General features: G+C 42.6%; 1 protein-coding gene across 3 annotated transcripts in view; it reads right to left on the bottom strand.

The window, feature by feature from the left end:
• Positions 1 to 237: 237 nt before the first annotated feature.
• The window catches only part of LOC123994412 (anoctamin-4-like), a 41947-nt gene continuing 15365 nt past the window's right edge, over positions 238 to 26819 (bottom strand). For all 3 annotated transcript variants that reach the window (XM_046296944.1, XM_046296945.1, XM_046296946.1), the window contains 26 exons: positions 24636 to 24830; positions 24233 to 24369; positions 23755 to 23907; positions 22797 to 22897; positions 22103 to 22147; positions 21862 to 21993; positions 21343 to 21449; positions 20947 to 21002; positions 20499 to 20620; positions 20113 to 20247; positions 19730 to 19826; positions 19047 to 19107; positions 12838 to 12920; positions 11636 to 11776; positions 11185 to 11349; positions 7932 to 7968; positions 7620 to 7731; positions 7456 to 7513; positions 6857 to 6954; positions 6614 to 6756; positions 2468 to 2620; positions 2004 to 2151; positions 1740 to 1859; positions 1533 to 1641; positions 1228 to 1431; positions 238 to 881 (listed from right to left, as the gene is read on the bottom strand). In XM_046296944.1, the coding sequence (XP_046152900.1) occupies positions 1240 to 1431; positions 1533 to 1641; positions 1740 to 1859; positions 2004 to 2151; positions 2468 to 2620; positions 6614 to 6756; positions 6857 to 6954; positions 7456 to 7513; positions 7620 to 7731; positions 7932 to 7968; positions 11185 to 11349; positions 11636 to 11776; positions 12838 to 12920; positions 19047 to 19107; positions 19730 to 19826; positions 20113 to 20247; positions 20499 to 20620; positions 20947 to 21002; positions 21343 to 21449; positions 21862 to 21993; positions 22103 to 22147; positions 22797 to 22897; positions 23755 to 23907; positions 24233 to 24369; positions 24636 to 24830 (2900 nt within the window). In that variant the 3' untranslated portion in view covers positions 238 to 881; positions 1228 to 1239. The remainder of the gene's footprint in view (positions 882 to 1227; positions 1432 to 1532; positions 1642 to 1739; positions 1860 to 2003; positions 2152 to 2467; positions 2621 to 6613; positions 6757 to 6856; positions 6955 to 7455; positions 7514 to 7619; positions 7732 to 7931; positions 7969 to 11184; positions 11350 to 11635; positions 11777 to 12837; positions 12921 to 19046; positions 19108 to 19729; positions 19827 to 20112; positions 20248 to 20498; positions 20621 to 20946; positions 21003 to 21342; positions 21450 to 21861; positions 21994 to 22102; positions 22148 to 22796; positions 22898 to 23754; positions 23908 to 24232; positions 24370 to 24635; positions 24831 to 26819) is intronic.

The raw sequence follows: 26819 nt of genomic DNA, 5'->3' as shown, positions 1-26819 counted from the left end.
GGCAGACAGTGGCTGCAGTTACAGTTACTTGGTGGGCAGCCTCTAAACGAGCTGGAGGAGACATCAGTGTTAGTGATGCATACTGTGTTCTGACAACCTGACCTACCCGCTAAGGATGTGCTAACCTCCATGGAGATTCTCATAGTGGCACATTCTGTCAGATGGAAACATGTTGAGATGGTTTTAAAATGACATCAAAGTGCACATGGGACAATTACAAAACCGGTTTGTAATAAATATTATATTTTATTAGTCTTGTTATTAGTATCCATTGTAAAGGAAGGCATTGGATGTTTGAGCAGTCTGTGTCCACTAACACAGATCTGATGGAACATCGTTTCAAAATAACATCTTATTGCAGCACACAATGTAAGCAGAGGTCATGGCTGAAGGTTCACAACCTTGTGAAAGCAATTGATCATGATTTCTCATGAGTTTTGTCCTCAAAATAAAAAGGCTAGGATTGTAAACAGGGTTTGTCATTCAACCGCACGGATGACAGAATATTTTTTAAAGTTGTGACAATAGAACTGCAAAAGATTGTTTTTGTGTTTCTTTGAAATCTACATTCAGGTTTTGAAGAAATGTACAGTTGTGAGTCCAAAGTAGAAGGAGCAATCTGGAAAAAAGTAGTAAACCCATTGTCAAATGTTCCAATGTATGTCCTCTTTTTCCCCCTCACCCACTGGCCTCTCGGATTCAGAATGACCTACAGTACGTTTGAACACCATGGTGAGGAGCATGCTGACGGTCCTCTTGGGGGCGCTCACCTGGTCCAGTGGGAGACGCAGACAGGCAGGACAGTCCCTGGCGTGCATGCAGCCAGTTCTCTGTCATTCCCACTCCCAACACCACCGAGCAAAAATGGACACCAGTATGACCTGTGGAGTCATAGAGAGAGTGTCAGTAGATAATCACAACAGTAGTGGAACCTCTAGACAACAGGAACAAAAGGGACATTACTTATTTCACTGCCTTGCCTTGGTCCCTTGTCGTCCCGTGCTTCAATTGGCAAATTTTACTTCGATAGCTGATGTGTGTTGAGCATAAAATGACAACTGTGCTTCACCCAGATGAGTGGTGCAACACATTGGTCATGCAGGCGAGGTATCCTTCCTAGATATAAATGTAATTCCTATGCGCCACACTCTGCAGCCTGCAAACTGTTATAGATTGTCTGTCTGTATTCTGTGCTGGTCCCTTCAGTGCAGTGTAGATATTTATCACCTGTTTGTGCATTCAGGGCAATGCGTTATGATGGGCCCTGTAATTCTTCTTCTTCTCGTTCTTCTCCTTCTGCAGTCTCTCTAGCTCGGCCTCGTACATCATCTCCTGGATCAGGTACTTCTCCCGCCGCATGCGGTCACGCAGGTCCTTGGGCAGGTCTGGGATCAGGTAGGCGATCAGGTTCTTGATGGTGAAAACCATGTGCTGCAAAAGAACACAACACCAAAGGTACAGTAATTACAGAAACATCTCGGCTGAATATTGTGTTACGGTTTTGTTGAATGGAATGAATTGTACAAACTAACCTCGAAGACTATGATGAAGGCCAGCCGTGCGGCCAGGACATGCCAGAACTGCAGCGTGTAGGAGTATGGTTCACCGGGCGAGTCCGGGGGCTCTCTGTAGTCACGGTACCTGGGGGATCAAACATAGGGTCGAAAGGTCAAAGGCTATAACTGTTGTGTTCAAACAAGCACAACCATACCAAGACTCTCTTTGGTCACCAAACCTACCTGCAGTACTTCACTGCTTCTCCAAACATATCCGATCCATCTGTCCTGGGCACCGAAGTGTTCTCAAAATCAGACACTCTGAACATCGATAGACTGGCGTTTACATATCCCATCATGCACCTGGAAACAATAAACAGGAAATAATCAAATGTCAGTGCTTTGACATTGTGATGCAGGACAATGCCGCTGCCCTCTATTACTAGCCATAATAATGTCAAAAGTAGACACTTTGCCTGTGTGGTCACTGTGGTCAGGCTCGCTCACCTCTCCCCGGCCCGGCCCTGCCCGGCACACGGGCCGTACTTGTATGCGTAGACAAGGCGTGGGATGAAGTCGGAGGTGACGGCGATGACAAAGGCGTTGGTGATGACGGACAAGATACCGATGCCCTCCAGGATGCCGTACCAGATCCCTGGAGAGAAAATAAAATGATGTTCTTGCTCCGATGCAAATGATTTATTACAGTTCACCAGCAAGCAGCCTGTCAGGACTTCTTCAAAGAATACTTATAAAGGGGTATGAAAATGATTCCAAAAGTATAAAGCATAACAGACTGGTCGGCTAAAATGGTCTGTCTGTGCTGAAACTAATGAAATAGGGTTCCATTGAGTGAAAATAGCTGAGGCACGATTGTTGGCGTAAAACAATTACGTCTATATGGCATGTTTTGCGTTCCTTTGAAAATGGCCCTACAGTAGGTGATTGTCAGACCGGAAGTTGAGCCTAACCTATGTCTTTGGCTTGAGAGGGCAGGGGTCTCCGCCACTGGGTGACAAACTTGTAGGCATCCAGGCGGATCTCAATGATGTTGTTGAGGAGGGCCAAGAGCGGGGCCAGGGGGAAAGCTGCCACAAATATGGTGGTGAAGCCAAACTGTAAGACTGAAACACACAGACACAGGGAGTAAAGCGCCAGTAGTCCTATTCAAAACCCCATTCAAAAACCCCATTACATTTTGTACAGATGGCCACCCCAAAGCCATATTCACTCAGAAAGGGCAATATGATTTGAGGTTATACCATTCAATGTCACAATTGTTACTGTATGTCAGTGCGTGTGGGCATTGCACAGGACAAAGTTAGCCATTATATTTTGTGCTTCGTGAAGAGCCTCGCCAAGGAAGTCACAGATGGTAGTACATCGAGCGTAATTATAAAGTAGCATTCAAAAAGCCTACAGAGACACCACATAATGGATCTATGCAGCATGATGGGTTAAAATAAACAGTGACACATGCATGTGGACATAGCTGCATGCTGTGTGAAACCACGGAATCCTAGCCTAAGCGTTGCACTGATCTGTCATTGTCATAAATATCACGGTTATCTGGCATTGTCATACATAAATCTGTCTACACCAAACACATGTAGGAGAAATGCTTCAAGTAACCATTGTGTGATTAATACATTACATTTACATTACATTTAAGTCATTTAGCAGACGCTCTTATCCAGAGCGACTTACAAATTGGTGCATTCACCTTATGACATACATGGCATGTGCCTGCTTTATGTACCTCACATAATCATACTTAAAGGACAACTCCACCCCAAAAACTATCTTTTGGAATTTATTAAATTAGTCCATTGTTGACATTGTTCCAAATGGTTTTGCTTGTCAGCACTCAAGTTTTCAAGATATGTAACTTTCAAAACACAGAAATCATCCCTGTATGATGCAAAACGCAGCATCATTTAATGCAAAATGCATCATACAGTGATGATTTCTGTATTTTGAAAGTTACGTATCTTGAAAACTTGAGTACTGACAAGCAAAACATTTTGGGACTATGTCAACAATGGACTAATTAAACAAATACCAAAAGATAGTTTTGGGGCAAACTTTTCCTTCAATATGCATGCGGAAAATCTATGTAGACATTAATGATTCACATTGCTGGTAAATAAATGTAAACATGTTATATATAGTACATGGCATGTATATAATGGTTTACATGAGCAAAACACAGTATGAATGCTAGTTTATGGTTGACCTTCGACCTCCAGCTCCCCATGGGGGCAAAGAGGATAAATCAGTCATGTAGATCCACTTATTCTGGAATGTAACAACAGCAGTTTAGAGTCCTTACTGTCCAAACAAGTTCCGTTTTTTATTCAACAGTTCTTAAATATTAGACTGTATTAGAGGATTATAAAATAGTGAAATATTGAAATTGGCGTTTCAATAATGATCTCTCCTAGTTAGTGAAGTTGGCAGAGGCTGCATGCCATTTTAGGGGATGTCATTCCTGTAAAGGTGAAGCGCTTACAGATTGATATGGATATTTCACATGGAGAATTGCATAGCATTATACTTCAGTTAACTATGAGGTAACTTTTCAATAATGACATCATACCCCTCATAACCACTCATTCTTACACCAATCTTTACTTGGTAAATTAAATTAGAGTCATTTGTAATACCGGTATAAATGGTTAGAATTTCTGTATTCTTATGACAGGTGTTTTCAGCCTTATGTGGGCCGGGCCCTGTGACGTTTCATCTATGAACTGGCCACTTATTCAAGTAGGCTGTATTTCAGTCTGGAATCTCTCAGACAGAAAGGTCATTTCCACCACCCAGAAACTATCTAGGTTAATCAACCCCCTCTGAGGTGATCTATAGTCATCAATAGACTGTTGTCAGGTGTGTTATTGTCTTGGCAGCCTGGAGAAAAAGTTGCCACTAACACCAGTACTTTGCCCACTGCAGAACCACCCGCAGCCCCTCATAGGACACTGTTTTGCCCAGTGAAAATATTCTTTTCTATAGAAGTAATTAGATCCTAAGCTAATATTCATGGCCTTTCTCCTCTCCATGTGCAGTTTGCCTGGCAACGCAGAATATGATGGCAAGGAGCGCAATAAAGATATTTGGCACATGCATTCATGACCTAACTAGTAAACAACATTTTGTTCTACAGTACCTTTCATGTTCACTGCAAGCAATCAGGCAATCAGGGAAAAATGACAACGGAGTTGGTGTCCCACATCTGACCAATAGGTTCTCTCAACTTATTAACAAATTACATTACACTACTCTTATTACTGTTTAATTACTTTTGTAAGCAGTGCAAAAATAATTGTAATTAGTCATTGCTACACTGTACTTACTGTTAGCGTAACTAACGGTTACGTCTAGGTGCTGCTAGGGTTAGTTGTGCTGCTGTAAGTTGGAGTGTAACAATGAGTAATTCAAATACTTGTAACACTGTAACACTGTACTCACAGGAATAATTACACCGTACTCACAGGAATAATTACACCGTACTCACAGGAATAATTACACCGTACTCACAGGAATAATTACACCGCACTCGCAGGAATAATTACACCGCACTCGCAGGAATAATTACACCGTACTCACAGGAATAATTACACCGTACTCACAGGAATAATTACACCGTACTCACAGGAATAATTACACCGTACTCGCAGGAATAATTACACTGTACTCACAGGAATAATTACACTGTACTCACAGGAATAATTACACTGTACTTGTAGGAATAATTACACTGTACTCGCAGGAATAATTACACTGTACTCACAGGAATAATTACACTGTACTCGCAGGAATAATTACACAGTAATAAGAACCCCATGTAAAGTGTTACCCAAATTGTTTAAGGAAATGGTTCAGCCAATTTACACATTGTATTCCTTACGCTGTAAGAAGTCTAGAGAAAAGGTTAGACATCAATCCATCCTTTGGTTTTATATACCTGGCCAGTGGCCACAATTTCCAAATGCTAACATTGTAGTATTTTTGTCCAAAAACCAATGTCACTCAATATCCCCAATATTGGCATGTTTAGTATTTCATGTCCAAATCATTCCAAAGTGTCTACAATTGAGCCATTTCTAGTCAAAGCGTGTGAACATAACAAACAGAACAGTATAAGCACCACTGATGGGAATGGGACAAACAGAAAGGGGATCTATCGATGACAACACCAACACATTTTTACACCCATCTTACACAGAGGAGTTAGCTATGTTTTCTGCATTTATGTATTAACTGTATACAAGATGATGACTTGTGTATTAACTGTATACAAGATGATGACTTGTGTATTAACTGTATACAAGATGATGACTTGTGTATTAACTGTATACAAGATGATGACTTGTGTATTAACTGTATACAAGATGATGACTTGTGTATTAACTGTATACAAGATGATGATGACTTGTGTATTAACTGTATACAAGATGATGACTTGTGTATTAACTGTAACAAGATGATTCTCAGATGATGACTCTGTAATGATGAGACAGTGGCTTGACTTGGTTGCTGATGTCACTCAGTGTCTCACAGAGCAGGTCTATAGGTCTCACACAGGTCTATATGGCACGAGCCACACTGATTTCTTCTGATTGGTCAATTGATTTATAGTGAGATAGAAATTATTTGCTGTTTATAGTAACTGTCCAGTGTTCCAGATTTCTATGGAATATAACTTATAATTAATTACAATACGAGATAAATATTTTTCCTTCCCAAAAATGAAAATGAAGTATGTTAAAAGGCAGCTTTTCTGTATTGGAACGGTGTAGCCCAACAACAGAAAGGTGTGGGTGTACACTGGTAAAAAAAAAAGTTTTATATGAATAAACCACTTATTCGCCAGCTCCTCCTTCTCAGGAGGATGACATCATCCTCTATGTGGAAATAGCAAGCATTTTTTAAACAGTCTATTTGAGGTGTTTTTTAAAATCTTTTTCTCCAATGTATGCTTTGGCCACAAATACAAGTATAGGATGAGTCAACAACATTATTAGGATATGAGTTAACAGAATATTAAGTTTTAAAAGTGAGATTTCCATTGAACAGTTGCTTTAAACGTGGCCTCAGGGTCAAAGGGCACATACTCATCTCCAGGTATTCGTCAAACAGTCCGTAAGCATTCATGGGCTGCAGGTTGTAGTCCCTCTCCCACTGTGGGAAGCTGGCCTTGGCGTTGGGGCCATGCTCCTGCCTCAGCCTTCGCCGTGTCCACCAGTTCTGGATCAGCCTGACAAACAACCAATTATAAAGAGTCACGGGGGGTGACTGGTGGATATGACACACTAGGCACTAGTTGCGTCTAATTGGCTAAGCCAGGCCATACTCACGGGTAGCCCAGCTCCATGAAGTTGTTCCAAGTCTGCTTGAGCACCATGATGATACCCATCTGCATGCAGAGATCTATCAAACAACCACTGGGATGGCACTACACAGAAAGGGGATACAGTGCCGACACTTTATTCAATCATAACTCTTCAACTAACTATCCAGTAACCCTAGTTTTCTGGTTCATAACAGAGGTTAGAGTGAGAATACAGTGTTCTAAGCTACGTTCCACTTAATCTGGGACACCCAGAACTAAAATGTTGAGTATTTGCTGCATAAACTCAATTCAGTTCTGGGCAGAGACATGTTAGGAAATATACTTAAGAGACTACTGAAGTCTCCACCCCTCTAAACTGAAACTCTCAGACAGTTTCTGGCAAGTCTACGGGACAAAATGTCCCCTCCACTTCCTAGATTCGCACCTGCGAAATTGTGATGTGATCAGCGATGAAAAATCTACGTACTGGAACAAAGATCCTAATTCGTTGTGGCATCCCACAGTCGGTCGACAGATGCTACATGTTACGTGCATCTGTCCACGAGAGTACTTTTCACTAGAAATGTTCCACACATTTGAAAAGCCTCATGAAAGTTCACTCACCTCTTCCAGTTTCCAGCGGTTAATGAGGCGGATATAGGCTCCTGGCCGGCCAGTGAACCTGACAAAGGTGGTCACATCATTTTACTAACTAATCTCTATGAAATATAGTGTGAAATATAGCCGGGTATTATGATTTAAACCATGAAGTAGAGACGTTTCCTCACCTGCCCAGGAAAAAAGCTATGTAGAAGGTAGAGCTGTTGAGATTGACAAACTGAAACAGGAACATCTTCAGGGTGAAGCTGTTCTCCCACTCGGACTCAGTCCTCGGCTGCTCTGTGGATACAGAGCCAGAGGGAGAGACAGAGAAACAGAAAGAGAGAAAATAGAGAATAAGAAAAAGAAGAATAAAGAGAGGCGACAGAAAGAGAGAGGATGTGTATAAAACTACAGCCCCTGCATTATATTGACTGTAATTACCTCTGAGGATGGCATGTTACAGCATGAGGACTGATGGAGGAACAGTTGTAGCTTACCTAAATTGGTGAGCAGAAGGGCAACTTTTTCATACAACTGAAAAAAACAAGGTTACCAGTTAATAGGGTTTGTTTTCCTTGATTCTCATGCTGTTGTACCTAAAACGCGATACGCCGTGGCATTGAAGCGTTGAAGGGCGTTAGGATTCATTTTTATCAACATTTTGAGCGCAACTGTATTTAACTATACCAAAAAGCGCCACATGACATTAGGGTTTCACCACTGATAAGACATTAATATACACTGAGTGTACAAAACATTAAGAACACCTTCCTAATTTTGAGTTGCACCCCCCTATGCCATCAGAACAGCCTCAATTCATTGGGTCATGGACAAGGTGTCAAAAGCATTCCACAGGAATGCTGGCTCATGTTGACTCCAATGATTCCCCCATGAATTGTTGGTAGTGGATCTCTACTCCAAATAGCTTGTTCCATCTCATCCCACAGATGCTCAATTGGATTGAGATCTGGTGACTGGGCAGGCCACTGCAGTAAGCTGAATTCATTCATGTTCGTGGAACCATTTCTGGACAATCCTAGCCTTGTGTCATGGGGCATTATCCTGCAGAAAAAAAATCTATTCGCAGACAGATACACTGCTGCCATGAAGGGATGCACCTGATTGGTAATGATGTTCAGATATCCTTTGGCATTCAAATGTTGCTCCACTTTTATCAAGGGGCCTAATGTGTGCCATGAAAACACACCCCACATCATCGCACCACCACCACCAGCCTGCAATGTTGTTACACATCAGTGTGAAACAGCAGGAACCAGGATTCATCAGACCAGGCAATGTTTTTCCAATTCTCCAGTGTCGTCGTTGCTTAGCCCACTGCAACCACAGAATCTTGTTATTAATGAAAGAAGTGGAACTCTGTAAGGTTGTCGGCTGCCATACCCCATTCGTGTCAAGGTACGACGAGTTGTGCATTCTTTTATGGGTTTTTGGGCACCAATGTTGTACTGGACTGCCAGTTGACTAACTGTAGCCCATCTGTTGCTCTGCACAATTCTTTGTCCCCTTTCATCAATGACCCGTTTTTAACCGCTGGCCTGCTGGTGGCTGGATGTCCTTTGGGTGGAGCAGGTGTTTCTAATGTTGTGTACACTCAGTGTGTGTGTATATTTATACATTCGAAGTCGGAAGTTTACATACACTTAGGTTGGAGTCATTTAAACTTGTTTTTCACCCACTCCACACATTTCTTGTTAACAAACTATAGTTTTGGCATGTCGGTTAGGACATCTACTGTGTGCATGATACAAGTAATTTTTCCAACAATTGTTTACAGACAGATTATTTAACTTATAATTCACTATCACAAATCCAGTGGGTCAGAAGTTTACATACACTAAGTTGACTGTGTCACACCTTGGTCATTGTATTTTGTGTTTTTGTTATATGTTTGGGTAGGCCAGGGTGTGACATGGGTTTATATGTTGTTTTTTATATTGGGGTTTGTAGTATTTGGGATCGCGGCTGATTAGGGGTGTTGTATAGGCTTGGCTGCCTGAGGCGATTCTCAATCAGAGTCAGGTGATTCTCGTTGTCTCTGATTGGGAACCGTATTTAGGTAGCCTGAGTTTCGCTTTGTATTTCGTGGGTGATTGTTCCAGTCTCTGTGTAGTGTTCACCAGATAGGCTGTAATTAGTTTTCACGTTCCGTTTGTTGTTTTTGTATTGAGTTATTTCATGTATCGTTCCGTTTTCATTCATTAAAGATCATGAGTAACAAACACGCTGCATTTCGGTCCGACTCTCTTCCTTCAACAGACGAACGCCCTTACAGACTGTGTCTTTAAACAGCTTGGAAAATTCCAGAAAATGATGCCATGGCTTTAAAGCTTATGATAGGCTAATTTACATCATTTGAGTCAATTGGAGGTGTACCTGGGGATGTCTTTCAAGACCTACCTTCACACTCAGTGCCTCTTTGCTTGACATCATGGGAAAATCAAAAGGAATCAGCCATGACGTCAGAAAAACAATTGTAGACCTCCACAAGTCTGGTTCATCCTTGAGAGCAATTTCCAAAGGTACCACGTTCATCTGTACAAACAATAGTACGCAAGTATAAACACCATGGGACCACGCAGCCGTCATACCGCTCAGGAAGGAGACGTGTTCTGTCTCCTAGAGATGAACATACTTTGGTGCGAAAAGTGCAAATCAATCCCAGAACAACAGCAAAGGACCTTGTGAAGATGCTGGAGGAAACAGGTACAAAAGTATCTATATCCACAGTAAAACGAGTCCTATATCGACATAACCTGAAAGGCCTCTCAGCAAGGAAGAAGCAACTGCTCCAAAACCGCCATAAAAAGCCAGACTACGGTTTGAAACTGCACATGGGGACAAAGATCATACTTTTTGGAGAAATGTCCTCTGGTCTGATAAAACAAAAATGGAACTGCTCGGCCATAATGACCATTCTTATGTTTCGAGGAACAAGGGGGAGGCTTGCAAGCCGAAGAAAACCATCCCAACCGTGAAGCACGGGGGTGGCAACATCATTGTGGGGGTGTATTACTGCAGGAGGGACTGGTGCACTTCACAAAATAGATGGTTTCATGAGGCAGGACAATTATGTGGATATATTGAAGCAACTTCTTAAGACATCAGTCAGGAAGTTAAAGCTTGGTCGCAAATGGGTCTTCCAAATGGACAATGACCCCAAGCATACTTCCAAAGTTGTGGCAAAATGGCTTAATTAAGGACAACAAAGTCAAGGTATTGGAGTGGCCATCACAAAGCCTTGACCTCAATCCCATAGAAAATTTGTGGGCAGAACTGAAAGAGTGTGCGAGCAAGGAGGCCTACAAACCTGACTCAGTTAAACTGCTCTGTCAGGAGGAATGGGCCAAAATTCACCCAACTTATTGTGGGATGCTTGTGGAAGGCTACCTGAAACGTTTGACCAAAGTTGAATAATTTAAAGGCAATGCTACCAAATACTAATTGAGTGTATGTAAACTTCTGATCCACTGGGAATGTGATGAAAGAAATAAAAGCTGAAATAAATCACTCTCTACTATTATTCTGATATTTCACACTCTTAAAATGAAGTGGTGATCCTAACTGACCTAAGACAGGGAAGTTTTTACTAGGATTAAATGTCATGAATTTTTGAAAAACTGAGTTTAAAATGTATTTGGCTAAGGTGTATGTAAACTTCCGACTTCAACCCTATATTTGTCACTTTTTTTATCTCATAATCCTAAATGCATTTCTCAACAAAGCCCTTACCACGTTGAGGAGCATGATGATGCAGAAGTTGATGCACACGGCTGTGCCGGTGGTGGCCACCTGAGAGTTATTCCTGATGAGAGCCCAGCCGAAGGCGGCAAAAGTGCTGACTGTGATCACGCGGTAAATCACGATGCCGAAGACGGCAGCGATCACCACCAGGATCTGAGTAGGTCAATAAAACATTCTGGTCAGACACACTGATAGCAACAAGGCAAATCTGATTGATAGCTCACTGGCTTGAATTGGCTTTCTTGCAATATCACAGTTATGGGTTTGATTCCTGCATGGGCCACTCACTGAAGATTTTAATAAATTCAAACAAAAACCAGTGGGAAACTGGTTTGACAAGCAGCAATCATGAGGCAACATGCAAACCATTTTAATGAATCTGTCCCTACTCAAATGAATTTATTTTGAAATATTCACTATACCTACTCCAGGGACTTACCATAAAGAAGATTCCAGAAGCTGAGACGATGAGTCGGCTGTACTTGTCTGTAAAGGCCTGGTACGGCTCAGGTTTTCCAGATATGGGGTTCATCCTCTCCTTTTTTGAATATTTGGCCTCAAACTGGGGACGGATTTCCTCCTGCAGCACACAGAAAGCTGGCTGAGCCACAAACGCTCCCAGAATGTTCTGCAAACGTCTGCAAAATGTTATAGGAACATGATCATGACACGTCTCCTTGGCTTTCTTGAAACAGCTGTAGAACACACAACTGTGGGTATTTCAAGAACACAGCAAAGTGTCCATAACCAAGGTTGAGTATATTCCTGGTATTTTACAAATGTTCCTTCCCGAGAATACAACCACTTTTCTCCCGGGTAACCCGGTATTTCCCACCAAAACTGGAAGTGTCGTTCTAAAGTGTCTAATTTTTGGAGTGTGGACTGTGTCACTGTATTATATGGACATCGCTCAAAACATGACGCTGGGAGAGAAGCTGTTATGCTGATGCAGGACATGCGGCCTACAAAGCTACAATTATAGGCAAGTGAATTAGATGATTTTTTAATGTAGTAAGGCCTATTTTACATGAATTAGTAGACTTACACCTATATAAACACCTTTCATAATATTTCCCGTAATGTTGTGCGACGTGTGTATTAGCGTATCTCCTCGCTTGGGTAAAATGTAGATATGTACAAAAATGGCAAACACATTTGGAAGGAAAATAAGTGGGCAGAATGTATATATTATTGTTATTCAATTAAAACCCACATTTTAGAAAGGGGGTGTTTATAAAAAAAATATATCAATGTACCTCAACATTAAAAAGAAATACAAAAATACAAAGTTCTGTGCTCCATACTGAGACGGGCTGTCTGTCCCCAACGTGAGTGTTGTTGATTGATCGTGCAGATATGCGATAGCATAGAGAATATTTAGACATGGCATATCATAACCCAAATGGGAATCATACCCCGAATGGGTCATAACCCGAATGGGAATCTCAAGGCAATGCTTCCTTTTGTAATATGGCAAAGTGGAATGTCCCTCGGACCTTCATGGCATGATTGTTAAAATATTTTAAGAAATATATATATTTTTTTAAATCTGAAAAGATCTTCTTGCAACACAAAACACATGTTATGCCTGGGAGATTATTTCTAATTTGATGATGCTGATCATAATGAAAGTATATTTACCTCCTCTTCCTCCCAGTCAATTAGGTCCCAGTCATATGCAAGGACCGCTCGCCGCCTCTTCCAGAACTCGAGAAACACGGTTGCTAAAATACACAACTAGGTTAGTGTTTGAGGGTTGTTATGGCTTGGTGAGTATGTGTCATATCGAATGTGGGACAAATATGTACACTTTTATTCAAGCTATAAAATAATGTTGGCAATGTGTTAAAAACAGAATAATTTAAATTCAACCATCTCTTGCATTGCTGCCAAAAACAGGAACCATTTAAATTCAACTATCGCTTTCTTAGTTGAAGGAAGGTTGTTTTGCATGACTCAAAATGATTCAATTATCACTTCAAGTAGTTCTCCACATTCAGATTGTAAGGTTCTGTATTTATTTTCTTAGTCAACCTTGTGTTCTGTTTTGTTGTGTTCTTGAACATAGCCCTGTCTTTCATTTTTGTTCATTGATTTCACCTGTGTTAGTTTCTCACCTGGTCTCCTCAGCTCCTTATTTAGTTCAGTTCATTCTGTTTGTGGCTTTGTGAGGTATTGTTTGTTTTGACTCTACTAAGCCTTTTCCTAGCTCGTTTGTGAGAACCAGTTATAGCCTTCAGTCCTAGTTTGGATTTACCTGCCTGTTTGCCTTTACCTGTGTGTGACCATGATTCCTGCCTTCTGCAAAGGTGAAATAAACACCTGCCGCACTCTGCGAGTAAATCTACACCTTTTTCTCCCTGAGTATTCATTACACAGATAATACAATTATTTTGCAGCACAGTTGTTGGATGCCAGGATTCATACTGTTACAGTTGTCTAAAATAATTCACTATTTTAGCTATTCAGGACAGACACTGTGCAATAGGTAATTTCACCAACAAGCCTCTGCTGCCTTTAAAGCACTGAAGAGAGAGGGTAGGTTCTCCTGAACAAAGTCCTTGGCAATGGGTAACCCATCCAAATCTGTTTACCAGTGTGTCACTTGACAATCAGAGCAGAGGCTGGACTAAGATCAGTTTAACTAGTAGCTCTAAATGGAAAGGCACATGTTTTAGTAGTTCCAGACAGTTGCATGAGGCCGGCCAGTGACTAGCGGTCTCTTTTGGTGGAAAGGCACATGTTTCTGCAGAGATAGCAGCAGGGGAGCTCACTTCAGAGGAATGTTAATGAAGCGATTTCAATGGGAATTCTACTGTAGGTGAATGCCAAGAAATAGTCAGTGTTGGACAACAGCAAGGCCCTGCAGCAAGATCTCCTGCTCTCCAGACAAACCCAGGTAGGTTGAGTTGTATACTTGTTTACTGGCAGTCCAACGATACTGTATTGCAGGAATCCTCAACGAGATTCAGCCTTGAGCGGATCGTCAGGGGATCAGAACATAATTAGAAATAAATTGTAGACTGCAAAAAGACGGTCCAAACAGATGTTTGACTAAAACATAATAATTGAAAACCTTGCTTGCATTAGTATATGATCAAGTCGTGTCTCTCTATTATGCGTGGGAATACTTGGGAACAGATTCCTTAAATGTAAATAAAACTTCTAGCTGATTAACTGTTCTTTTTTTTAACAGTCTTTTCTGTCCAACAAAATCCCCCCCAACATAGTTTTGCTCAGAACTTTGGGGGCCAAATAAATCCACCCGCGGGCCAAATTCGGTCCACAGGCCACCAGTTGGGGAACTATGCAGTATCAAGTATCTTAGGACCTATGCAGTTATATAGCCTCGATTAATTCCAAATGTATTTGAAATGTTTTGCTTTATTGTCATAATTTTATAGCTGTGGTTCCACTGGTATGCACCTACATGATTATAGGTGTGTCTGGATAGTGTCAGATAAAATACTAAAATGTAAACGTGAATGTAATTGCACTACAGAAAATTCTTAGAATCTACCAGTTGAATGAGCACTGAATGCAGTTAGGTTGTTTATCACTTGTAGATTTTCCGTAATTTGCTCTAGCAACAACTGTTTAACGTTTTCAGCTGATCTACTTTGTTGTATGCATTTGAGTGAAGCACAGTTCACGCAATAAATTTGACCTTTGAAGTACTGTACCTTTGTAGCAAGGAGATAACATTGGCAATTTGTGACTGATTAAAGGCAGGGTTAGATAAAACAAATATTTTTAGTAGACATTGCACTCAAGAGAATGATGAATTGTGGAGATTTAGTGTAACAATGGCCTGCATTTGACCACATGAACCTATACCATGAGCCTCGCTAACACATTAGATAACAAGTTAGATAACACATTAGGGAAGTGATCCGTGATGGGTGAAACAGCATCACTGGACACCCCACCCGCATTTGTTATTGTTTTGAGGAAATGAGCATCCAGCATCGTGGTAAAGTACATCGTAGTACATACTCTGCAGTTCTCTGGCGTGTGCAATGATGTCCGAGGGAAAAACAATTAGTTGTTTGAAGTAACGTCTTTGTTGTTGTAATATCGCAAACGGATGTGGCAGTTTCACTGCTGGAGTCCAGCTTGAAGTACACATGAAGCCTACGTAAAGCCATCACCAACGACCACATGAAGCCTACGTAAAGCCATCACCAACGACCACATGAAGCCTACGTAAAGCCATCACCAACGACCACATGAAGCCTACGTAAAGCCATCACCAACGACCACATGAAGCCTACATAAAGCCATCACCAACGACCACATGAAGCCTACGTAAAGCAATCACCAACGACCACATGAAGCCTACGTAAAGCCATCACCAACGACCACATGAAGCCTACTTAAAGCCATCACAAATGACCACATGAAGCCTACGTAAAGCCATCACAAACGACCACTGATCAACACGTGACCATTTTAAACAGTATGACAAAATCATGACTTATGAAGAAGTATGCAATCAGTAACCATAGGTACTAACCTACACTGAAGAAACATGCATACCCTACTGTCACAAACTCCTATGAAAGAATTATGACAGCCTCTGTCAAGTCCAAAATGTTATCTAAAGCAATCTGTGGTTAACACTACATGCTAATGTCTCCGTCTTGTCTAGATAGGCCCTGGTCCTGTGTAAAGGAGGTGATCGATGGGCCATCCCCAGAATGACAGCTTCTCTCTGGACCTTTCCCAGCCAGACGTCTGGGTCTGGGACACAGAACCTAAGCCAATGGCAGGTGAGTGAATCACATTCGTTGTGGTGACACACTCATATAAATCAAGTGCTATATTTACACGTGAAAATGGCCTAGAATGCAACTTGGACTATTGATCCATTGTGTGTGTTGGTTAATTCATTCTTCTTGGTTAAACTGAAACGAAATAGTTGACTTACAGTACAGTATTATATGTAGTGTTTAATGAATACCCGATCCAATGTATGTTGAAGTTAAATCCCTCTATACCATAAATTGCTCACCATAAAAGATGAACGACAGGGACATTTATTAGAGTGGTTTCCATTAGCCCTGAAGACAATGTCTGAATTTGCCGTGCAATCAATAATTGAAAAACTAAGAACTCCAGCTATTTTAATGAGTCACAGTCTGGCAGCGCTCACCGCCTAAGATTTGGAAGTTACCAAGCTCTCTGAGAAGAATAGAAGATATATTACACAACTTGTATTTCTCATTTGAACTATCTGGAAAATAGAGAGGACTGGTAATATTTATTAGTGTTTGGGCAGTTTACAGTCCGGTATCTACAGTGTATTAAAGCCATAGTTCATGCCTATTGTTCAATTGTGTACATTTCTGGAATACAGATGGAGGAGGACTGGTGTGGAAGAGGAAATTAGATTTGTAATCTTATATGACCTGTTAGACACAGGTCATCCTGTTCTTCGTCTTGTCTTTAAGGTTGTTCTGTTCCCTGATATGTAATATAACCAGTCTGTTTTAGAACTGTTTCTAAACGGCCCTGTTCTAATTTCATGTCAATATTCCATGGTTCTTGTTATCCAAGGATGTATGGGGGAGTGGATATGTCCTTGATATGATTGGTCTTTCTCAAGGTCTACTATCTGTGGTGATAAGTAGAAGTACCGGACTCATTTGAAGGGCATGTGAAACACCCCACCCATCCTTGGTCTGTATAAAATGTCTGTGGAGAACAAATAGCGAGTCAAATTGGTTTCCCCTTGCATGCATGCTCGTAATAAAGCTTTTTATATTGAGATCGGACTGCCTTTTTCCACCACACTGGTTACAGTCTACAACTTCTGTATGGTTACTTTGCTATATGTTGCAAAGGGCTTGGCCCTGGCCATTAGGAGCGCTTGTCCAGAGGGCTTGGCCCTGGCCATTAGGAGCGCTTGTCCAGAGGGCTTGGCCCTGGCCATTAGGAGCGCTTGTCCAGAGGGCTTGGCCCTGGCCATTAGGAGCGCTAGTCCAGAGGGCTTGGCCCTGGCCATTAGGAGCGCTTGTCCAGAGGGCTTGGCCCTGGCCATTAGGAGCGCTTGTCCAAAGGGCTTGGCCCTGCCATTAGGAGCGCTTGTCCAAAGGGCTTGGCCCTGCCATTAGGAGCGCTTGTCCAAAGGGCTTGGCCCTGGCCATCAGGAGCGCTTGTCCAAAGGGCTTGGCCCTGCCATTAGGAGCGCTTGTCCAAAGGGCTTGGCCCTGCCATTAGGAGCGCTTGTCCAAAGGGCTTGGCCCTGCCATTATGAGCGCTTGTCCAGAGGGCTTGGCCCTGGCCATTAGGAGCGCTTGTCCAGAGGGCTTGGCCCTGCCATTAGGAGCGCTTGTCCAGAGGGCTTGGCCCTGGCCATTAGGAGCGCTTGTCCAGAGGTCTTGGCCCTGGCCATTAGGAGCGCTTGTCCAGAGGGCGTGGCCCTGGCCATTAGGAGTGCTTGTCCAGAGGGCTTGGCCCTGGCCATTAGGAGTGCTAGTCCAGAGGGCTTGGCCCTGGCCATTAGGAGCGCTTGTCCAAAGGGCTTGTCCCTTCCATTAGGAGCGCTTGTCCAAAGGGCTTGGCCCTGGCCATCAGGAGCGCTTGTCCAAAGGGCTTGGCCCTGCCATTAGGAGCGCTTGTCCAAAGGGCTCGGCCCTGGCCATTAGGAGCGCTTGTCCAGAGGGCTTGGCCCTGGCCATTAGGAGCGCTTGTCCAGAGGGCTTGGCCCTGACCATTAGGAGCGCTTGTCCAGAGGTGCTTAGCCCTGCCATTAGGAGCGCTTGTCCAGAGGGCTTGGCCCTGCCATTAGGAGCGCTTGTCCAGAGGGCTCGGCCCTGGCCATTAGGAGCGCTTGTCCAGAGGGCTTGGCCCTGGCCATTAGGAGCGCTTGTCCAGAGGGCTTGGCCCTGGCCATTAGAAGCGTTTGTCCAGAGGGCTTGGCCCGGCCATTAGGAGCGCTTGTCCAGAGGTGCTTGGTCTAATCCAGGTCCATTTCCCCAGGGACATTTTGGATAAACTGTAGACATTTGATCATCCCTTCCTCCATGTCAGTCTACCAGATTTGCTCTCTTCCTTTATCTCACTCACTCTTTCTCTCCCCAACTCTTTTCCCCCACCTGTCTTCTCACACAGCCGCCCAGGTCTTCATTTGGCTGGCGCTTCTGTTGGCCTTTGGCCTGCAGTTCTACCTAGCTGTGTTCTGCCTGCTGAAGTGCTGGAGTTTTGAAACGAGGCTAAAGCAGGCTCTTAAAAACCTGCCCTCTACGGGGAAGCTCCTCACAACAGGTAGGTCTATTCCAGGGATGTTGCCTTGACACAGTGCAGTGATCCATGAACTGACCATGGCAAATATGTAGTTTGACAAAAACTTTCGTATTTGTTTTATCAAAACCACTGAGCACTTTCGATCGCACTACATTCTGAAAACAAAAGTTAAGCAGGTTGAAATGTGACCTTTCATTTGACTAAACAGGAGGCAATGTTAATAACACCTGTCTTCCATATGTTTCAGTCCCTTCCTCCATCATTAAACTTCCAGAGGACTTGAAGAGTGTGAAACCACCGGCTTACTGTCGTTATGACGTAGAAGTGGCTGAATCCTCCCTGCCTAGACCCTGCTGCTATGTCGATGAGGAGGCCGGGCCCTGCATTAACTCTCCCTATACACCCTTTCCCTGGGATCTTGTGCAATGCTGAGGAGGACCCTGTAACACTTCACTGTAAATAATGTAACTTCAATATAGTGTGCATGGAATCCTGACCCATTAAACTGTTAAGTGAGTTAATTCTTAAACTTTATTTTACAATAAAATAAGATTTGTTTTAAATTGAACCTATAATATTTATACTAAATGATAAAAACTCACCCCACACAGCCATGAATACAGCAAAGAAAACTGTTGCACCATTGTCAAAAAGATGGGTGACCTAAAGCCAAGAAACACATCAATAGCAATTGCTTAGAGAAATGATTTCTGAAAACATGAATTCAGTACAAACATACAGTAGTCACATTTGTATATAAAGATTACAAAGGAGGGCTGTTCGTTAGACATTTTCCAGAGCAAGCTCCCAAAGTGGTCCCGTATAAGCTCAGTTGGTAGAGCATGACGTTTGAAACGCCAGGGTAGTGGGTTCGATTCCCATGAGGCACCAGTATGAAAATGTATGCATTCACTACTACAAGTCGCTCTGGATAGGAGCGTCTGCTAAATGACAAAAAATGTCAAGTAAAAAGGTTACCTTGCTAAATGTGTTGTACTTATGTTACTGTGGCACAGCTCTGGAGTAAATGTTTGTCAAAAAATGCAATATTTTTCTAAAAAGTATGACAAAAATCACTGTTCCTGGAGAGCTGCAGTGTATGCAGGCTTTTGTTTCATCCCAGCTCTAACGCAAAATAATTGTGGTCTAAATTTATGACCATCGTTAGTTAATCATTTGAATCACACAGTGGCTCTCCAGGATCAGAATTAGCCACAACTGCCCTGATGTTTGCCAGCAGTGCTCAGTCTGGGGCAAACGTTTAACATGGTAGTACGGAAGTCACCTTGGCATAGATGCAGCTGTCTGAGAGTCTCAGGTAGGGGCAGTACTCGTCACATATGGGGCACATGATGATGTCAGTGGCCTGGCAGATTTCTTTACTGGAGAATCACAGACAACCTTTAGCCTGGTCCCATACACTCATCAATTCTTAATGCATTTATCAGCCTGTGTCAGTGCTGCCACACGACTAAGGCATTGATAGCATTGGTAATAGACTTCTACCAGACTAAGGCCAAATTTACACCAGTGTAAAGCATGCGTTCGCTAGTGGAAGAACACAAGACCAAACAGTGAAGGATAAAATATGTATAAAATACTAAGATAAAACAATGAGGGAAAACCTAATTAAAGAAGACCAATGAGTATTAGGTGAGCTCACATTACCTGACCTGGCAGTGGTCTAGGGTGAACCAGCCGTAGAGGAAGACCATTAGCCCAACCAGCGCCGCAGGGAACAGCATCCCAGTGTACCAACCCAGCCAGGCAAAATAGAGACCAATTTTCTCCCCGAAGTACCGCCTGACAACACCGCCAGGAGACAAACATCAACAAACAGGTCATTATGTACCACCACTGCAATGATGTGGCTTCATACGTTTTTAATGATCAAGTAAATTCACTCCATTGATTAATTTGTGTGGCTTTAATACATGTGGCTGGTGAACTTTTATTGCTTGCAGGATCTAGGGACAACCTGCAAGGTGCAGATAATACATTGTATTAGACCCGTGATGTCCTTATAGAGCAGGAGTGTTAACACAGTGTTGTACCTTATGAGGTCCAGTGGCTGGTACTTGTACCACACACCCCACGAGGCCCAGCATTCATACAGCAAGTGTCTGTGGTTCTCTGCCCCATGCGTCCGGATGGAGTTCTTACTTCTGTAGCTCCCCTGTTAACACACACACACACACACACGTAATGTACCACCATAACTACAGATGTAGGATCTTAATTTGATCACTCTTTGTTGCTGACAGGAAATGCAAACTTGTAGTGTATTTGAGTTTTTAAAATGCTTCTAAAGTTTGTCATTTCCACGTTGAAATACCTAACGAAAAATGTATCAACCCCTACAAAAATGTCAATTATAAACCACATAATTCACATTCCCGGTTGCCGCAGGATCATTTTCCTGCTGTAGCGAACTGGCTCAAATGAAGACCCTACACGTGATATTTCTCTTCCAAGCCCATGTGTGAAGTGTCAGTGCATTACCTCATGAAGGGGAAAAGCTGCTTCGTATGAACTATTGCTCAAAAGACGATTCAGCCCTGGAGCATAAACAAGAACATGAAGACACCGTCAATAACTCACCAGAGACATGCTGTATCTCAAACGTGGAACACATCTAGCAGTGGACTTGTACTACTTGGAGAGGTGCCAGGAAGCCTAGCGGTTAGGAGTGTTGGGCCAGTAACTGAAAGGTTGCTGATTCAAATCCCTGAGCCGACTTGGTGAAAAATCTGTCAATGTACCCTTGAGCAAGGCACTTAACCCTAATTGCTCCTGCAAGTCTCTCTGGATAAGATCATCTGCTAAATGACTACAATGTAAATGTATTAACCAGAGGCCATTTGAAACTGTGTTAGATGATGATGATGACAATCTCACCCATTTTGTCTTTGCCCTCCTCATATTTGACCCTTTGCAAGATATGATGGACGATGCGACTCCTGGTGGCGTTGTTGAAGAACGTGTCTTTGTTGTGAATGGTGAAACTGGAACATAATATAGATACAGAAAAGGATCCTAGATCATATTTCTTCTAGATCGTTCCATTTATTGAGCTTTTGAAAAACACACCATTTTGGCCTGATGTCATTTCAGTGCATTCTATATCATTTGCCTCGACGCGTGCTTGTGAGCCCCCCATAAAGGGCCCTAAAATTAGACCTCACCCACAAGGAAACTTAGTTCATTTGTTTACATTGCAAAAATGTGGTACCCTAAAACTAAGAATTGTGGTTTAAAGATGGAAGACATTGATTCATCTTCACCTTTTGTGTTAGTAAGGAAAAAACATATACCAGACTGGTGGTGGACACACCACACACACACACACACACACACACACACACACACACACACACACACACACACACACACACACACACACACACACACACTCACTGATGTATTCTGGAGCGACTGAAGGGGGCGGTAAAGCTTTCATTCTCCTCCAGGTCAGGGAGGGTGTTGTTGTCAAACTTCATGGGTTTGCGAGGCAGCCATCCTCGAAATCTGTTGATTCTCTTCTCCATCCTGGATGGTGACAGAAAGACCTCCAAAAATCACACATCACACACAGCCAGAGAACATTAACATTAGTGTTGTGCCCCAAAATTGAATCAATAAATCAATTAGCACTCACCTACTCATGAACTTGTACCGTCGATGCATGTAATAGATTTTCCTCCTGAAAACCCCCACAACATTATATCAACTATTAAACTATAAAAAAATCTCAGTGCATTAATGCATTGCAGTGGCCTGGGCGGTCTAGCAGTCTAGGTCACTTATGCCTCGGGAACACATGTACCGGTGCTCGTGTTAGAATCTGACCCCTCTAGAGGCCTCACCATTCTACCTAATAAAAGTGCAGAGAGAGAGAGAGAGAGAGAGAGAGAGAGAGAGAGAGAGAGAGAGAGAGAGAGTGAGAGAAAGAGAGACAGATCGAGAGAGAGTCAGTGAGAGAAAGAGAGACAGATCGAGAGAGAGTCAGTGAGTCAGTGAGTGAGTGAGTGAGTGAGTGAGTGAGTGAGTGAGTGAGTGAGTGAGTGAGTGAGTGAGTGAGTGAGTGAGTGAGTGAGTGAGAGAGAGAGAGAGAGAGAGTCAGTGAGAGAAAGAGAGACAGATCGAGAGAGAGTCAGTGAGAGAAAGAGAGACAGATCGAGAGAGAGTCAGTGAGTCAGTGAGTCAGTGAGTGAGTGAGTGAGTGAGTGAGTGAGTGAGTGAGTGAGTGAGTGAGTGAGTGAGTGAGTGAGAGAGAGAGAGAGAGAGAGAGAGAGAGAGAGAGAGAGAGAGAGAGAGAGGCAACTACAGAGGCTGTGTGTTCGTCTCCCCACCTGAACGGCATCCGAATGTTCATAAGCTCTGCGTAGCGACACAGCACCTCCCAGGGAGCATGCAGCTTCAGGAAGATCACATCACTGTTGCACACAGACAACTGTTTAAGGGGAAAAGACACAGCATTAGAAGTATTATATCCTGTTGATAATATTTCTTAGAAGAGTTTCTTAGCACATAAAAACATTTGAATAATATATAATCTAATGTTTTAAATAAAAATGTTTCTATTCTAAATCATGTTGCCACACATGTATCCAGCTTCAGTAGAGAGGTTTATGGACTTCATAATTGGGCATAAAGAGGAAAGGGACAGTTGAAATATTGATTTTCTTTTCTCTCTCATTTCCTGTGACATCAATTTCCTGTGACTGATCTCAGAACAGTTAACAGACATTCGCTGTCATGGCCGCAAAATAGTTTTTACTAGGATCTTTAAAAGATACCAAACTATGTGAGTTTGATTTCTTCAAAATCCCAGTAGCACAGTTATATAGTCAGTACTGCATACTCTGATAATTTCCAGAAGAATTCTACCTTGCATCTTGCTGTCATCATAAGCAGTCTGACTATACAGTAGGTAAAAGAAAAAGCTACCCTCGCAGGACCTAAAAATAACAAAGCATCTCCATGCAGGAGAGAAGCAAATGATGATGTTAAAAGAGAGAAGAAGAGGCAGTCTCTTTGAATGCTCCACATGATGACCTTGATGTTACTGCGTCAGCACACTAGGCGTCAGCCACTCAGACACATGCACACACACACACACGCACACACTCTCAGCACAATTGCTTCCCTGCTCCTTCTAAACAGGATTGAGGGTGAAACTTGCCATCGGCACATTTGTATTGGTTTATGAGTGACAGGCAGCGCTTCAGTGACTACTATAATACTGTCACACTATAATATAGTGTTACTGTAATACTATAATATACTGTAATACTCAGTAGTACTCGCCTCCTTCTCCATCTGCAAGCCCTCGGCCCGGATGTTGCGCTCAAATATTTCCCTCTTTTCCGACTGTGGACCAGACTTCCTGTAAACCAGGATGTAGTCGATGTGGCACTTGCCATCGCTGAAGCACAAGCCACTGGACCTACTTCTCCCTACCTGGGGAGAGAAACAGAGGGAGGGAGTAACCACTATAAGGTTGTTTTGACCCAAAGTGACTTTCATATATTTTACCATTAGCACTGCTTAACATTTACAGAGGTGGTTGAGCTAAAGTGCTTTGCTGATAAGCATAGTATCTAAATATGCCCTTCCAAGGGTTATATATCACACTACCATTGTAAGAAACCAATGAGCTCACCCTAAGAAGACTAAATGTCTTTACAGATCCCCCAAGGAGGATAAGAATAACACTGACAGCAGCCAGCTCCAACCCACAATGACCATACGTGGTTTATGGACACACCTGTAATTGACCTCTCACCTCTGGTTCCGGGTCAGTCCTGGTGTTGTCGTCCAGGATGCTACTGGTCCCGGGGTCAAGCAGGGTTGAGTCGCAATCTTTGGACGGAGTGCTCAGCCCCTCCAAACTCTCCATTAACAACTTCACATCCTTCAAAACTGGATAGAACATCAGCAGAAAACCCAGTGTCACTTATCAAACCCTCAATATGTTGTTGATTCTGTGAACAACTAGATTACTTCCTAACTCACTTAATCTAACAAAAACATTTACTGAAGTGCATGACTACCACTCAGAATTCAACTTCACAAAAGTTTTTTTGTCTCAAAGTTGCTCTTTAAAAAGATGCTGCACAACAGTTACATTATGGTAATGCTATTTGGTTGAGGTACCCCTTTAACTAAGGAGGTGCCAAATGGCTTACCGTGGGGTGGCACGTTGTCCTGTGTGCTGGGGGAATCCGGAGCCCCAGCCAAGGACACCTCCATTCTGACTGGTGACCTGTTGGGGGGGAAGGAGAAATCCGCAGCCTCAACCCCAGGGGCCGGGGCCCGCAGAACTCTGCGTCTGTGGGGGCTCTGCCACTGGAGCTCAGCCCCATGTAGAGAGATACTCACACCTGGGAGATAGATAGAGAGAGAGAGAGAAAGACCGAGTGAGAGAGAAAAAGAGACCGTGAGAGCGAGACAGTGAGAGACAGAGACAATCGGAGAAAGACAGTGAGAGACAGAGAGGAGAGGGATTGAATGAATCATATAATCAACCATCAGTAAAGTCTGAGGCCCCACATTTAGTGAAAAACAGAGATGACAGAAAAGAGGGTGAAAGGTATTATTATCAGAGCTCAGTAAATAAAGTAAAATAAAACCCACATAGTTAAATAAAGGTTCTTTCAAATAAAATAAAACTAACAGTAAGGGAGCTGGAACATTTACGTTGTAACGTTTGAGACCTTATCAAACCTTCAAAAGACAACCTCTGTTGGTTAGGAAATGGGAGATGGTGAATGTATAGTAGGGCTGGGAAATGCCAGGGAGTTCACGATACGATGTTATCATCTCCATACTTAGGTTCCGACATGATAATGTATGGCGAATCTCACGATTCTACATGTATGGTGATTCTATATGCGATTCGATACTGTGATTTGATTGTGATTCGATGTTTCAAACATATTACTCACCATATGTCTGCTGCAGAGAGACGAGCGCCAGCCATGACAAAACTAGTTTTGATCAGTCAGGGAAATAAAAGTGCTAAAACCATGTTGGCTTACTATTTAAAAAGAAGACGGAGAAGATATAGGATGTAAATACCTGAGTTTTGGCGCCACAGCCGATAGCGCTAGCTAACGCTACCTATAGTAGCAATATTTAAAAATATACTTTGTGTCAAATATTGATATAATATTGTCCCAAAATAATACACCCCCCCCCCAATCACTATTATACAGACATGCAAATCATGAGTAAGCTTTACAGTGGCCACAAATAAGATGTAGAGATATATCTATGGCTATCGTGTCTGAGATTATTGACACCCTTAATAAAGATGAGCAAAACATACTGTATAAAATAAACAATACAACACTGAGGTATATTTTTTGCGAATTTTTGTTGTTGATACAAATAAATTGTGTTCCCTGAAGTGATCCTGTGCGCCCGCTGAGGAGCCATTATCTAACATGGCCTAGTGAGTAGGCTAACATTAACCCCTCTGAAGAGGTCTGCGACCCACTCTTCCATCTGACGAGCCTGGGCTCTGGGGAAGGTCGTCGCTGGTCTGAACGCTGAATTTCCCTTTGTGACAGCTCCGCGACTCAGCAGAATTTCTGCTGAGCCCCAGACACACTGAGAAGGAGTGCGAGGGAGAACGCTCAACGCTCACGCCCTTCCCGCAGTAGCTGAGGTATTGAAATAACAGCAGGTAATAAAACCACCACAAACTCTTTCCTCCCGGATGAAATCGATGGGCGGGTTCCCTCAGTGACTTCAGTTGTAATAAACGTTTCACTCAGCCATCAACTGCTAGGGGTATTTTATAGCGCGAGTAGAGGTTACTGCAGCCCCAAAAGAGATGTGAGTGATAAAAGCCAGGGCACTATAGAAATCGAATGATTCCATCACATTTGAAAGAGTTGTCTAACGCAGCTCTGCCGGTATGAATTCACACATCAAAGCATATCATTTGCACACTTTAAAATTCCATCTGTGCCAATCAAAATCCAAATGACCTGCTACTTCCAAACACAAGGTCTATATCGTGCTGTTACCACGCCTACCACAGTACCCTCTAAATTCAAGATTAAGCATAAATCACAACATTGAGAAAACCACTTTACATTTAAGATATACTTTACATGATTAAATGAACTAGTCAGTAGATTAGACCCTGGAAAATTATACATATTGAACATGACAAGATGATTGGCCTACTAATAGACCATTTGGCTGATTTATGTTGGATGATAAGATATGATATAAGCATAGAAGCCTAGGTGTCCATAGAGAAACCTAAAGCCAATCAATAATTAACAACAGTGTTTTTGTTGCCTCTGAGTGACCACTGGGCAGCAGCACACACACATTTTAGTCATTTAGTAGATGCT

The sequence above is a fragment of the Oncorhynchus gorbuscha genome, linkage group LG14 (genome assembly GCF_021184085.1).
Source record: "Oncorhynchus gorbuscha isolate QuinsamMale2020 ecotype Even-year linkage group LG14, OgorEven_v1.0, whole genome shotgun sequence".
NCBI lineage: Eukaryota > Metazoa > Chordata > Actinopteri > Salmoniformes > Salmonidae > Oncorhynchus > Oncorhynchus gorbuscha.
Note: the sequence above shows the minus strand (reverse complement) of the source record. Positions and strands in the feature narration are given on the sequence as shown.